This window comes from Varanus komodoensis, unplaced genomic scaffold (assembly GCF_004798865.1).
Source record: "Varanus komodoensis strain SLA01 unplaced genomic scaffold, ASM479886v1 scaffold1, whole genome shotgun sequence".
Classification (NCBI taxonomy): Eukaryota; Metazoa; Chordata; class Lepidosauria; order Squamata; family Varanidae; genus Varanus; species Varanus komodoensis.
Window position 1 is genome coordinate 73,216,965 of NW_025335268.1, and position 14,737 is coordinate 73,231,701.

At 55.6% G+C, this 14,737-nt stretch overlaps 1 protein-coding gene across 2 annotated transcripts in view; it reads left to right on the forward strand.

Annotated features, from left to right (window-relative positions):
• The window catches only part of EXOC4 (exocyst complex component 4), a 394,149-nt gene extending 381,158 nt beyond the window's left edge, over nucleotides 1-12,991 (forward strand). For both annotated transcript variants that reach the window (XM_044428719.1, XM_044428728.1), the window contains one exon: nucleotides 11,006-12,991. In XM_044428719.1, coding sequence (XP_044284654.1) covers nucleotides 11,006-11,243 — 238 coding nt within the window. In that variant the 3' untranslated portion in view covers nucleotides 11,244-12,991. The remainder of the gene's footprint in view (nucleotides 1-11,005) is intronic.
• The last annotated feature ends 1,746 nt before the right edge of the window (nucleotides 12,992-14,737 follow it).

The window sequence follows — 14,737 nt, forward strand, 5'->3', positions numbered from 1 at the left end:
GTGCAGCCAGTACTTCACGCATCCATACCGGGGGTGCTGAACCGCCTCCCAGGGCCGAGGTCCACGGTGGGGAAGTTCTGGAGATGTATTCCGGTGCTGAGCAGGACTGAAAGCCAGAGTCCAACAGGGCCCACCGATTTCTGCTTGGAGCTGCTGGAAGAGCCCAAGGAGGCATGTCAGCACTCCGGAATGGGGGTGGGAGGGCCTGCACCAAGCTGGGAGGCTGTCAGCACTTGGTGGTCCGGGAAGGGGGAGTGGCCATGTGGAGAACCACAAGGGGCTCGGCTGGGGACACGGGGGGGCTGCAGTGGGGCCGAGGCCTGAGCCACGTGGCCCAATCCACGCAGTGCCCCTTGGCCCAAGCAGCGTTTCGGAGCAGCTTCCTATTTGCTCGCTTATTTATAACATTTGTGTGCCGCCCGGTTGTGCCACAGCACCTCTGGGCAGCTCACAACACAAGCTAAAAACACAATAAAACATAACAAAAGCCGTAACGTGTACATTAAAGGCAACAGTAACATGCAGTAATGCACTGGCGACGGCATTAAGAGCATAGAAGCCACAAATGTTTGAGAGCGCAGCTGGAGTGGAGCCAAAACGCCGGGCGAAGGGGGCTTCCACCCGTTGCGTGCCGGGAGGGTTTGGGCTTCGTGCCCTGGAAAAGGCTCAGGGGAAGGCCTTCCCGAACCGCTCCAGCCGCCCTCGGCCCAGTCCGCCAGGGGACGCCTCTGCCCACGACGGCGGGACCCAGGCAGACTTGTGGGGGGGGGTTAAGAATTTGGGCTCCCCAACATACTTCCTCTCTCTTTTAAATTCTCTCCTCCGTGTTTGTCATCTTTCCCATAGTTTCTGCTGAGCTCTGATCTCAGCATAGCTTTAATTAGCTCTAATTAGCACTTGTGCTACATTAACCACAACAAAAAACCCAACTGCGGTGGATTAAGCGCAATCTCCCTCGCGCGTTGCGGTGCCTTTTCTCGCCGCTGCCAGTCCCCCCTGCGTCGAGCGATCAAAGGGGCGGCTTCCTTCATCCCCCACCGAGGCGGACAAGAGTGCGGAGCTGCCAGATCCTGTGCGTGGGACACGAACGGCTGGGGGGGGGGGGAATGGGGCTGGATGCAGCCCCACCGCAGGGGGCCTCAAATGGGGCAGGTTGCAGAAACAGGGCCCCGGCCTTGCTCCCTTCAGTACCAGGGACAGCTCCCTGGGGAGACTGGCCTGATGCCGGATCCATGGCTCCTCTCGTGGCCGCAGCTGGGAAGCGCTGCCCGGCTGGGCCTGGGGGGCTGAGCAGTGCCTCGGTCCCGGCTGGCTCCGTGTGAGCGCTGCTCCGACCCGGTCCCTTTGACGGAGCGCCTCGTTCCTGAAAGAAGCTGCTGAACGGGTTGCGCCTGCCTGCCTGCTCGGGAACCCGGCAGCCGGCCGGCACTAGACCCCATGTCCCAGGCCCCCGTGGCCCGCCTCAGACTCTGTCCTCAGAGCAGCGTTCAGAAGGCACCAAAGCTCTGCCTCGGCTCAGGCAAACCAGATCGCGTGCCGTCGGGTTGCCTCTGGACCGCTTTTTCAAAACCGGCCTGCTCCTAGTAGTAAGTCGGGTGTTTTAGGGCACCTGGGCGTTCCAGGTCTGTCTTCTCATGCCTGCTTCTTTTTCGTGACGGTTTTATGTAGATCAGCCGTTTGAACGCTCCCTTCGCTGAGGCTCTTGGGGCCCTCCTGCTTTAACCTTTTCACTATATAGGTGTTTGTGGCATTGCTCGTGATTTTCAGCGCGAGAACAGAGAGGCTTTCCAGCCACTCAGACTAAAATAGGGAGCGTTCCTTCCTCTTGAGCTGCTGCTACGTTGCAGGGGGGGCTGCAGCAAGAGTTCTCTCGAGCACCGGCACACCGGTGGAGCACCGTAGGCAATCAGAAAGAGGCCTTTCCTTGGTGGCAGAATTGCGAAGTACAGCAAGGAAGCAGCCAGGGGGTGACGGGGGCACCCACCAGGGGCAACGGCCAGGTGCTGAGACCGTGCCCTTCGGATGGTTGGCATACACAAGCGGACACTCTATAGGGAGCACTCGGCGGGAGCCGAAAATCCAGGGCAGCTTTGGGAGAACGCGCTGACAGCATTCAAAACACGAGAGCAATTCTAATTCCAACCTGTTGGGCATGTGCCCTTTGGCAAAGGCCCTTTGTGACCCGGGATCTCTGCTTTGCAGCATTTTGTACGCTCTGAGGTTCTAAAAGAAATTAACCGCTTCTCCCGCACCATCGGCATCCTGGCCCCCAGAGAAACAGATGGTGTTACCTCAGGAATTACCCATATGAGTTGAACTTGCGTTTATGTACAAGTGTAAAAGTGAGCCCAGCTCTGCTCACAGCCAGCTTGGCTCTCTGAAGGACGTTCACCTGCAGGCGACGAGCGTTCTGGGTTTCAGCCAAGCCACATTTAAAACAGAAACGTTTCCCTGGCTGTTGCTTTATTCTTCATCTATTTAGCTGACGTTTTTATTGTGTTTGGTATCCTTTGTAGCTTTGTTGCTCTTCACTGCCTTGTACATCTAGTATGGAAAGGAGGGCTATAAATTGTGATAAGAAGTTGGCATTTTCGAAGCCCATCTCTGCCCCAGAGCCTCTCCTTCATACCAGCAAACAGGAGCCAAGCTCAGGGAGCCAAGGTTCAGTTTGGATGCAGGAAGCGCTTCCTGACAGTCAGGACCCCGAGGGCGTGGAATGGGCTTCCACGAGAGGTCGTTGAGGCCCCATCGGTGCGGGTGTTCAAGGACGGGCTGGATGTCCACATGGTGGGCATGTCGTGAGCAGAGCCGGCTGGAGCCAGAGGTCAGACTAGATGGCCTGGGAGGCCCCTTCTGATTCACTCTGTTTCTATGTTTCAGACAACTTCACGAAAAAGAATCAGAGCTTCTGTTATGTTCTGTTCTGTTGCCACACCTCGGAAACAAAGGGAGGGGGAATGGTATTGCAAAGACAGATTATTGATTTTCATTGCCAGATTCGCATCTCTGGCAGATGGAGGCTTTGAGCAGCACCTGTGTTCTGCCTGGTGGGCACCCCCTGAACTTCACACATCAGATGTGGGATTGCATCTCGCTCTGCGATGCAGCAGTCCAGCCCATCCCTCCATCAAGCAGCTCCAGGCAGCCAGAATCGAAGGTGGCTACATGCAGAGATTTGAGAATGAGACCCCCTGCTTCCTCACACCCGGCGTGCAGGGTGGAAGGATGGGAGAGGCTGAAGCCGGGCATCGTACCCTGGGACTGAAATCGCTCACGGGGCCATCAGCAAAGCCAGGTCCTGATTGCCTCCGTCTACCTGACGGGCAGGCACAGTGCGACTATATTAGCTTAAACCTAATTACTTGTAAATTGCGGATAAGCCTCTGTTTGTCAAATAAAGCCCAGTCCACAATCCAGTAACTGGCACTCTCAGGTCTTCGCATGCATCCTTCAATCCTGTTTGCTAAGAACTGGATTAGCTGGTGAGCTGAGCTTGGAGCCAAACACATGCCTGGCCTATCGCAGGGCACGGGACCTGTGTTGACACCGGCCCCAAGGGACGTCCTTGCTTTGGTCTGTAGCTTCCGCCTCCCTCGAATCACACACCGGATCCCCCTCCCCTGCTTGCATCGTGGGTGGCTTTGTGACGCCCTCAAGGTCCACTCCTGGAGCAGGCGGGGGACCCCGAGTGCCTCCCCTCCCGGGCTCGTTTCTGAACTCCCAGAAGCACCACCTGGGCTAGGATGCAGCCGCCTGGTCCCTCCAGCAGGGCTCCCCGCACCTGAACCAGGTGCCTGATTCCCACTCCGTGTTCCACGCTTCCTTTAATGCTTCAGATTATGTGTGGGCTGTCTACTCCACCGTGGAGATGGCTCCCACAATTCCACTTGCTCCGATTAGACCTCGCTCCATGATTGCACGGGGGAAGGAATGGGCTTCCTGCCGTTAGCCCCTCTGATCCTTTCCTGCAAGCCCCGTGTGAAGCTTTTCCTGGAAACGGCTGCTTGGCTCTGTCATCCTGACCTCCGTCCTGCTCGTTTGCCCCTTCTCGTGCCCCAGGAGCCACGCCTGAGATCCTGAGGGTCTTCATTCTGGACAGGAGCTCCATGGTGGAGCTTGCGCTGAGTCCCCAGGCAGAAGGCCTCAGGCAGGAGGGCTGGGAAGGGGTCTTGAGGACCTCGGGGAGGGTCTTGCAGGCGAGGAAGGCAAGGCTGGGCCAAGCAGCCATCGGCTGCCACTCCCCCTTCATCTGTCCAGTGTGGCAAGCCTCCGAGCTGTCTCCCAGCCTCAGTTCCCCATCTGCGAAATGGAGCCAGTCTCTTCTGAAGGTGACAGAGCCCTCGGCAACTCAAGCGCCACCTGTGCGAGGCACCGGAGAGGCTTCTGTTCCAGCAGCAGGCTCCCGGAGGCGGTTTCGAAGCAGTGCTCTGTGCGCTCGGCAGGCTGCCTGGTTCTTCCCAGCGGGCGGTCAAAATTGCATTTTCCTTTTTGCTGACTGGCACGCTTCTGGCGTTGCCTCTTCCGCCAAAGTGCTGACTGTCTCCTTCCTCTTCTTCAGGGTGGCATTTCATTTCCACCTCTCCCTTCGTTGGTGGGGAGGGAAGTCTCTCTGTATTCTTTATAAACTGGCATCTAGTTCAGATAATTTTTGTACTCCGCGCAGTAGAAATGCAAATCCTTCTGACTTGCATGCAGTGGCGAGCATTAATAAGCGATGTTTAAATAGGCTGGATTAGCGGTTTTCCTGATATATGAGCAAGATCCTGGCTTTCTTCCCCTCCCATCCCCTTCCATAATTTGCACATGCAAAATCAATTTGAATACAACACACCAAATTGAATTTAGTTTTTTGTGTAGAAAATTGCACTTATCGGCTCCGACCATTAAATTTACTGTTTAATATGTACTTTCCAGCTCACTTGGTTAGAATTTCATTGCCCTTTATCTGTATAAATTTAATTAGGCCTGATATCATCAGTATATTATAGAACTAATTAAAGATTTAGATAAGTGTGGAGGGTGTTTCTTTAATGCCCTATAAAGTTCTACTTGGCGAAGGAGGACATTTTTCCTCTTGGCTTTGTCATAGCACTGTATGTGCAGCCAAGGAGACCCCGTCTCGCATTTAAGGGGCAATCCCGGGAAAGAAGGACACAACTCCCCAGTCACTGGGGCATGCTGGGAGATGTAGGCCTTCTTTCCTGTCAAACCTTGCCTAGGACTACACCTCAGGGGAGTTTAAACATGCCCAGTAAGCTGTGTGTGCTCTTTTGTGAATTATTTATCCTTTCCTGTGGGTTTTCCTAGATGAAAAGTGCCGACAGACTGTGGCACTGCCTTTGCAGCATGCCGGCTCCTCATATCCCTCGAGAAATTTTATTTATTTATTTATTTAATGAAAATATTTCTATGCCGCCCCCATCACAACAAAGCCTCGGGGCGGCTCACACCAAAAACAAAAACATACAAAATCATACAAAAATTGTACACTAAAAATATTAAAACCCGATGCATCTCGGCTTAAAATTTTTTTAAATCCTACGTAATAAATTAACACTTAAAATAAGTTTTAAATAAAAAGGTCTTAGCCTGGCGCCGAAAAGCAAATAGCGACGGCGCCAGGCGTCCATCCCAGATCCATCCATCCTGGCCAGCTGTTTAGTGGCGTGATTTCCCCCGAGCAAGGCTTTTCCAAGTGTTGCTCTGCCGTGCCCTCTCAGAGGCAAGAGCGAGCCCCGCTTTGGGAACTGGGCCTGGTTTAAGAACCCTGTTGCTGGGACAAGTCCCGCTATTCTGAGCACGGCTGGTTGCAGGTCCGAGGCCAGGATCCCTCCTGGATCATCCCGGAGTGCGGGACATGGAAGAACAGGCTGAAGGTCCAGCAAGGCAGCTTCCTGCTAGATGTCAGAAGTTTCCTGATGGAACCCGTGACCTGAGGAGGTGGTGGGGTCTCCCCCTCTGGGGCATCCAAGAGGCGACTGGACAGCCACCTGAGGAAGATGCTTTAAATGGGGGAGGGCGTTGGACCCGATGGCCCTCTGGCCCCTTCCCGCTCGGCCGTCCTAGGATTCTGCGCTTCCGTGAGTTGGTTTTCCTGCTTCTCAAGCCCCATTCCAGGCGCCGAGTGCCGCCTGCGAAGCCGCGTGCCCCGTGGTCTCGGTGCAGCAGAAGGACTTCTGCCCCCGAACGATTCTCGCCTCCCTGTTGAGCAATGCTCCGGCAATCCTGCTTCTGAGGCACGTGGGGTGAGGCTGCAGGATTCGGCCTTCCTGGAGGCATCGCCGTGCTGTGCAACTGCTCGCCTTTGGGAGACTCGGGCAGCGCCCCCCGCGGGCCCCCCCACGACGACTGGCCTTCTGACGCTCGCTGGTCCGGAGCGTGTTTGCGGCACTGCCATGTTTAACGTTGCTCCTTTGGAAGCCACCGTTTTGCCCCCCTTTGATTTTGACTCTTGCTCTTTGCCCCTTCCCCTCCCCACCAGCACCTGCCCCACTTAGTTTCTTCCCGTGGGCCACCTGCCTGGGCCAAGACTGTCGCTCTTGAGCACCAAACCCGGCTCCCCATCCGTCCTTCTGGAATCCCATTTCAGAAGCGCTCTCAAGGGCACGTTCCCATGCTGGGCAGGGCCAAAACAGCCGACATATACAGGTTTCCAGCTCTTACCGCCAGGTGCTAAACCTCAGGAGAGGCCTTGAAACCTTTCCGGATGGGGGATCCAGGGGGAAGAGGGCATGACCCTGGCACTGTCCAGGTTTGTTCCACAGGGACGAGGCTCAACGGCCTCGTGTAGGGCTTTTCCGGCCTCGAGGTTTCTTAAAATCAGACAGGCTGCATGACGAGAATGAGGACTGGCCCCCCTTGCTCTTCTGTACCTCCAGAATCTGGACTCAAGGGTGCGTCCTTTTCAAAAATAGCGGTGGAGCTTTGACCAGCCTCCCTCTCCAGGGAGAGCATGTGGGAGGGACCCCAGTACCTTGAACTGCTTGCCTTGGGGGAAAGATCCTGGATATTAAAAGAAAAAACTATTTCAGTGAAAGGGCAAGGAGGACGAAGCCGGCTCCCTCGAGTGCCATCAGTACTCCTCTCCATTTAAATGCTAATTCTGACCTCTAACCTAGGACCCGTCTGCATAAGCAAAGCAAAGCAAAACGAACCAAAGGAAAAAATTGTTTCCAAAGGTGGCCAGGGGAATTCCTGATTGAATCCTTGATCTGGCTCAGATTTGATTTCTTCTCAAGGGAAAAATCTTTGCATTTAATACCGGCGAAGAAGTAGCTCCTCAGCAGAAAAGCCGTCCACGGTTTTTTACCTTTGCCTCTCCATTCCGGCTCACGCTCTGTTTGTTTCATGCGCCTCAGAAATACAGTGCTCTTACACTCCCGCTGTCTTTACTCTCCCACACCTGCTCAAAGGGAAGACTGCAGGCTCCTTGGGGCAGGGACACCTCTCTCTCGCCTGGGTTGGTTTGCAGAGCGCCGTGCCTAGGAATTCGCTCAGTAAATGAGAAGTAAAATGAGGTTCCCATGCATTAGAGCCATTCATCTGAAATGGATCTGCGTAACCCTGACCTACTTGGCTTTCCTTTATTTTTCCTCATGTACCTAAGGGTGTAAAAACCCTCCCAAACAAATTCAGTTACTCTTGAATAACTATTATTTGGTACTGAGGGGGAAAGAGGAATCTTGCATGTTAGGATCTGGGTATCTCCAAGCCTTGGTCTCATTTATTCGGCTTTTTAAGGAACTTCTGTGGGAGCTTACCCATACCGTTTTCTCTTGAAGATGTTCTGTCTGACCAAAGGAATACTGGCCATTAAAATGTTCTGCAACCCTATTATTTTACCTATGATCTACCAAAATTTGGTTTTCTCCTATAAAAAAACATTTTTGACTTGTATTGTGACATATATTCGTTTCTGCTCTTCTGAAAACATACTATTCTGAATCTCTCGTGCTCTGTATTGTCAGAATCCTGGAATCTCAATTTTGAGAAGAGGGAATAGAAAACATAGAAAACAGAGCGAGTCAGAAGGGGCCTCCCGGGCCATCTAGTCTGACCTCCGGCACCAGCTGGCTCCGCTGGAATAAAACTTGGGTTCGTGGGAAAGACCAAGCGTCCAGACCATCTGAGGCGTTATTGTTTTTCCCAGGTTCCCCGCTGGTGCGTACTCACGATAATGCATTACTGGTCAGGCAGAGGTGAACCCTGCTGCAAAACTTCAACACAACTGGAGAGTTTTTATACACTCCTAGTCACATTCAGGTACAGGGCAATTGATGACAGAATGTAGACATTACAGTAAGGTTCTGAGGTCAGCACATACAGAACAGATAAAGGAATGCCAGTCAATCACACTGTAACAATAAGATTACAGTATTTCTAATTGCCTGTATTGACACTTTAGTTCAGTAGCTTGAACCCATCTCCAGGTCTGATTAGACATGCAATTTGAGCTACTGAGACTACGCATGAACTCAAGACTCTTATCTACTCTAGACATTCTGAATTGGCCGGGGGACATGGAGCCTCTGGGCTATCAAAAGGTACTCCCTTGCAAACTGAATTCCAACAATGACTATTTACAATGGATATTTGGGCTAAAATGGCCTGTCTGCTGTAGCCCACAGCCAAAGGTGAGAGAAAGGAGTGGGGGATGAATGCCATTTTGAACAGTGGCAGCTTGGTTTTGAGAAGGAAGACAGGATTTGATCCCACAATGCAAAGGCACGCAGGAGTAATGCTTTTCAGACAGGATTTATCCAAATTTTCCCAACAGTACCAGAATTAGTGGCGGAGTGTTAGCTCTGCTCTGCACCCTTTTCTTTCTTAGGAAGATGGGACCACCCTGGGCTGGTCCTTGATGGTCGTGCCTCCGTCTGGCAAAAACAAACCGCACGGCAGGGGAGGCTGTGGCGTGGCAGATGAGCTTGCGTTCCCAGCTCTCCCGAGCGCCAGCCGGCATGGCCATTGCCGGGGACGATGGGGGTTGCGAGCCAGCATCTGGAGGCCACCTCTTCCCCACCCCTGCTGGGCATGGCCTCGGGTCGTTCCCATCGCCTGCTCCTTGACCCGTCCAACAGGACGCCTTCAGGCAGGAGTCACGGTGCCTGCAGCCCCTTCCTGTGCGCCCCCCGTCACAGGGGGGGTCCCTGGGAAGGAGGAGCCCACAAGGGCAGGAGGAGCCGCACGGGCATCCTCCGCTCCGGCTGCTTCCCTCTCCCCCCGCTGGATCAGAATCCCCCGGGAGAGACCAGCAGGACTTCCTCCAGCAGCGTGGGGCACTCCGCCGTACCCCCGGGCCTGCTCCTCTGCAGAAGGGGGCCGCAGAGGTGCCGGAAAGCTGCCACGTGGGCTGCGCTGCATGCTCCGGCGGCCCCGTGCCCCACAGGCGGCCCGCTGACACACCCCGGGCACAGATCCTCTCTCGGTGGCCTGCCGAGGCACCCCTGCTTTTCCACCCTGTGGCCCGCCTAAGCCCTGCCATGTTTTCCCCAGAGCACGTGAGCATTTGCGGAAGCCACGCTGCACAGGGCGGCGCAAGGAGACGCTGAGCCCGAAGAAATGATCGGGAGAGGCGAGCGGTGCCCATGGATGCTGTCCCGTGGGTCTCTGGGCCCACGCCGTTGGGCAGATGAGAGGGCAAGCCAGCATGTCAGGCACACCCAGAGCTGCCCACCCATGGCGGTGGGGCTGTTCCCCTTGCCCTGACCCTCTCAGACCTCCTTTAGGGAGTATGGAAGTTTTTGGGGTCCCACCAGCGGTCTGGAAGGATGCGGCTCCACGGCGGCTCTCCACGCAGTCCTGCCAGTCGAACGCAGCGCCGAGGCCGAGAGAGGCAGCGGGGGGGGGGGGGCGCTGGGTGCTTCCATCAGGTCGTGCCACCTGGCAGGACGCATCTCCCCGGCTCCTCATAAAAGTGGATTAAAAACACACGTGCACACGCACACGCAACAGAGTTCTAATGGCTGGCGGCAAAAACTATAGTGAGGGAAGGCAGGCCAGCGAAGTGGCGAATTCCACTCACTCGTCCGTATTTCATTATTTGATAACATCAGGGCGACAAGCCCATCAGGACCGCTTCGGCAAAAGCAAACAGGAAGCACGCCTGATCAATATTTATTAAAACTTTCCTACGGCGGGGGCGGCCGAGGCTGAGCCGGGCCGCTAATCGAGGGGGTGATCCCACCTGCTCGTGCCAGCCGGCCAGAGGCAACAAGAGGCCAGAGGAGGCAGCTTTTTTAATTGCACGGAATTAAAAATCCAGGCCTCTCTCTCCTCCCTGCACACCTCTTCCCTTGATCATAATTGCTTGTTTTAATTTAAAACATCTGATCCTCCGGTATGGGGCGAATAAATCCCCAAAGCGGCATGTTCTAGGTAGAGACGCGTTCCGCCTGTTGCGTGGCGGTGCAGCCATGATCGGCCCCTCCTGGGAGCCCCCCGGGGTCTGCGTCACGCAGGACCGATCCCCGTGGGTTGTGCAGCCTGCCCTTCTTTTCAGGCCGGTGCTGCTGGCGGGGGGGGGGTGGGCGGCTGTTCATGCAGGCGAGAGGCCCCAGCGGCCCCCTTCCAAACTCATCTAGAAGCCAAACCTTCCGTAAGATGGTGCCCGCTTTAATCTTCTCCCTCTGACCATTTATTTTGATCTTATCTATCCACCCGTCTTTTTCCGGACGGATGGATAGATAAGAGAGGTGGATAGATGGGCTTCCACGGGAGGTGGCTGAGGCCCCGTCGGTGAGGTTGTTCCAGGGTAGGCTGGACATGCACGTGGTGGGCATGTCGTGAGCGGAGCCGGCTGGAGCCGGGGGTCAGACTAGATGGCCCCGGAGGCCCCTTCTGACTCGCTCTGTGTCTGTGCCTCCATGCTTCCTGGACTGCCACGTGTCCCATAGGCCCTCCCGCATCCGTCCAGGTGAGCGTGGTGTGCAGATCCCGTTCCGCGCAGGGAAAACGGAGGCAGGGCCGCTGACGCGAGCGCGGGCGATGCTGCTTTGCCTTGCAGGCAGTACTACGAGATGCTGTACAACACGGCCGACGAGCTGCTGAAGCTGGTGGTGGACCAGGGCGTGAAGTACACGGAGCTGGAGTACATCTACGCCCTGAGCCTCCTGCACCGCAGCCAGACGGGCGTCGGAGACCAGACCACCCAGAACGTGAGGCTGCAGCGCCTGAAGGACATCATCTGCGAGCAGGCGGTCATCAAGCAGGCCACCAAGGACAAGAAAATCACGACCGTTTAGCTGGGCAGGCCTGTCCGCCCGCGGAGGGAGACGGTGGGGGGGGGGTGCTGTTTCCGCCTGCCTCGCAAGCTTTACGCTTCATTACAGATAAGAATTGTATTGTTCTGGGAAGTGATTGTATTATTCAAGCAAAGGGAGGGATATGGCCAAATGCCCTTTTCGGTAAAGCTTCTCTGATGTGGGGGGGAGTTGGCAGGCGGGGAGGGGTTGGAGATCATTTCTTTGGCGAGAGGGGCTTCCTAAATGTTCGTCCCCAAGCTGAAATTGAGTGCAAATGGCTGGTGAGGATGGGTTTCCTTAGCTGGATGAGAGGCGGAGAACAGGAAAAGAGGAGAGACGGGCCCTTCCTTCAATCCTGTGGAATGGAGAGAAACCAGGGGACGATTTCAGGCCAGAGTTGAATTCTAGCTGGGAAAACGCGGGGATCCGGCATGGCTGTGCTTCCAGCCCTTCCCCAGTTCACAGAGAGCAATGTGCCAACTCACCTTTCTTTCCAAGTGTCTTTGCTTTCCCAGGTAAAAGCTGGTTATGGGCACGTCCACCATCTTGAACGGTATTGGATTGGTTCATCTGGGAAACTGGTTAAAATCCTGCCAGAAAGGGGAGAAGGGCAGAGAAGGTGGGGGCAGGGAGGAGAGACCACAGTGCCCCCCCCCCCCCCAGTGCATGCAGGCAGCCCCCTACTAAGTAGCAATTTGCCACAGTATGCAGCTTCCTTGGCCAGACCAAACAATGAGAACGCCGCCACTCCTACAGTTCTCCAATTTCTTGTGAAAAGATTTGCTTTACTGCTTGGCAGAGACGCTGGAGCTGGCTGTGCATATGCCCGTCCATGCATGCAGTGGAAAGCTGTCCCTTAGGGATCGGTCTTCGGGTCCAGGACTGCTTTCTTGGAGATGCCAGGACAGATTTCACGGAGGCCATTCCCGAGTGTGGGAATGGGCCGCCCCCGGAAGGAGCGGGGAGGCCTGTGGCCGCTCCTCTCCCCACTCCAAAGACAGGCCTCGGGTGTCGTTGACTGGCTTTCACGCTGACCACCACGGGCTCCCTTCGCATCGCAGCAGCCCGGAGAGGTCGCGCTGGCGCATGCTGGACCCCTGACCACCCTCTCAGCTGGTCACCCTGCCATGCGGGTCCCCACGTGGCTGGACGGGGTGGCGATGAAACCACTGCGAACTGGCAGTCTCCCAGCTGTCCCTCGAGGGGGAGACGCCCCCGGCACAAAGGAGGCGCGAGCACAAGAGGGGTGAAGCCGCCGTGTGGTGGTGGATGCTCCCTGGACTCCCTGCCCCTTTCCCTCCCACTGGGCTGGGCTGGGCTGCACTGCAGCGGCCTGCGTTCCTCAATGGGTCAGGGAAGCTGTGCGGGAGCCGCCTCTCAGCTCTCCGCGGCCCCATCTGGCACAGATCCTCTCCTGACCATGCCACCTGCTGGCCACCCCCAGAAAGGCCTGAATCCGCCGGGACCTCCCCTCCCCAGAGTGCTTCCCTCCCTTCCCTTTTGGAGCCCAGTGACTTCGGCTGCTGCACTATAAACCTGTTCAAAGTAGCTGCGCAGGGCCTGGGCCTGGCAGCAGCCTTTGCCCCCCACGCCGTCCGGGACAGTCCCTGCCAAGCTCTCTGCTACACGGAGCCTCCGCCCGCGGCTTCCAGTGGGAAACACCCTTCCTGGCCCAGTTTCCTGTCCTGCTTGTGCTGCTTTCCTCATGGTTTGACTGGAAAATTAAAGGCTCATTTTGGAACCATTCATTACTGTACTGTGGTCTGCTTGGATGCACCGGTGCGTTGAGGTTAATTCAGCATCTTCCCGTGGAGGGACTTGGAAGAAGGCATCGCAGCACGGGAGGCACGGGATGGAGAAAGGCCGGGCACCCGAAGGCCTCCGTGTTCGTGATGGCCCTGAGCTGCTCGTACGGGGGCCAAACATAAGCCCCCCCCCCACAAAGGTCCTGCAGCCACCCATGGGGGAGCCGCTCGGACCCACCTTTGGCAACCGAGTGTGGAATTAGAGGATGCAAAGCAACGGAGGCATTTTCCATCCCGGGCATCTCTTGCAGATGCTTGCAGAGGGGAGCTGGCAGGCGGGGGTACGTCTCTCCCCCTGTCGCCCCGTTCTCCTGTGCAAGTGCCAGAACACCATTTAGTTGCCCTCCCACCTTAAGCAGGAAAGCCAGAAACCAAAAGGAAGTTTTCCCAGGCCGGCTGGGGGGTTGCCTGGGGGAGAAGTATCCACACGCACAGGGCACCGGGGGGGGGGGGCTGGCAGGTCTCACTCCTGCTCTGTGATCCTCTGGACCAGAGCACCCTGTCCTCCGTTGTGGGGCGCGTGCCTGTGAGGACGGGGCAGCTGGTTGTATCGGACCAAGCACGGAGGCCGCTGGAGGATGATGGGAGTGCTGTCCCCATCGCTCCAGTGCCGCGACTCTCTTTGGGCTTGCTTTGGCCAGCCAAGCCCATCGTGCATGGAAAGGGCCGCCAGGTGAGGTGGGCCTCCGGGATCCTCGTCCTGCCCACGGTCTGCGACTGGCAGGGCTTCCGTGCCTGCATTTTCTGTGCCATCAAGGAATCCTCGCTGAGACACCTGGAAGAGGACAACAATGCACCAGCCAGCGGCGGCTTTTTGCTATTAGAAAGCCCGATTTAAGGTTCATTCAAGAACAAGCAGGGCAACTCTCTGATTGAGCATCTGATGATTTGCCAGAGGTATTTTGCTGTACCGCTCAGGGCAGGAAATCACAAATGCTCGCATCCAAAACCCTAACAAGCCAATCTTCCGCCTTGATTGCCACTTGCTCCACCGATGAAGAGAGTGAACTGTGAGCACGGATGCGCCGAACATCCTCATAAATTGCCACTGATGAAAAACAAATTCGATGATTATGCCCGGGCAACAAGCTGCCTGAATTGGGTTTCTTGCCGCGTGCTCGCCTCCCTCCCAGCCTGGCTCAGTCGGAGCGAAGCAGCAAGGGAAGGGGGAACGAACGAATGAACATCCGCGCTGGAAGCCCACGGGGGACCTGGGCATATCCGCCCTCTGTCCCTTTGTTTCCAGGCTCCCAGGATGAGTGGCATGCTGCACCCAGATGTGGAAGTTCTGGCTCAGTCCTTCGCTCGCCATATACCTCAGTAAGGACTGGCTCCATGAGATGTGTTGAATCCATGGCTGGATCTGCCCATAAGCCTTTTCTCATTTCCTAAAAGTAGCTCTGGGGGGGGGGGGGGGGGTACACACACACACACACACACACTTCAGGTCAGGACCACAGAATCCTGCCACAGCAATTCCTTTTTTAAATGGGTTTATGCTTTGCATATTGTTTACATGAAAATATTATCTGCAAACCATATAAACACTGAATTACTATCAACCTGTTACGTCAAACAGTGGAAAATACATAATACTACATATATATATGAATTTATCTTAAATACAAAATTAAGGTACATAACACGATGCTTCCATGCACCAATGAAGCAGGCAGAAATATACATTTT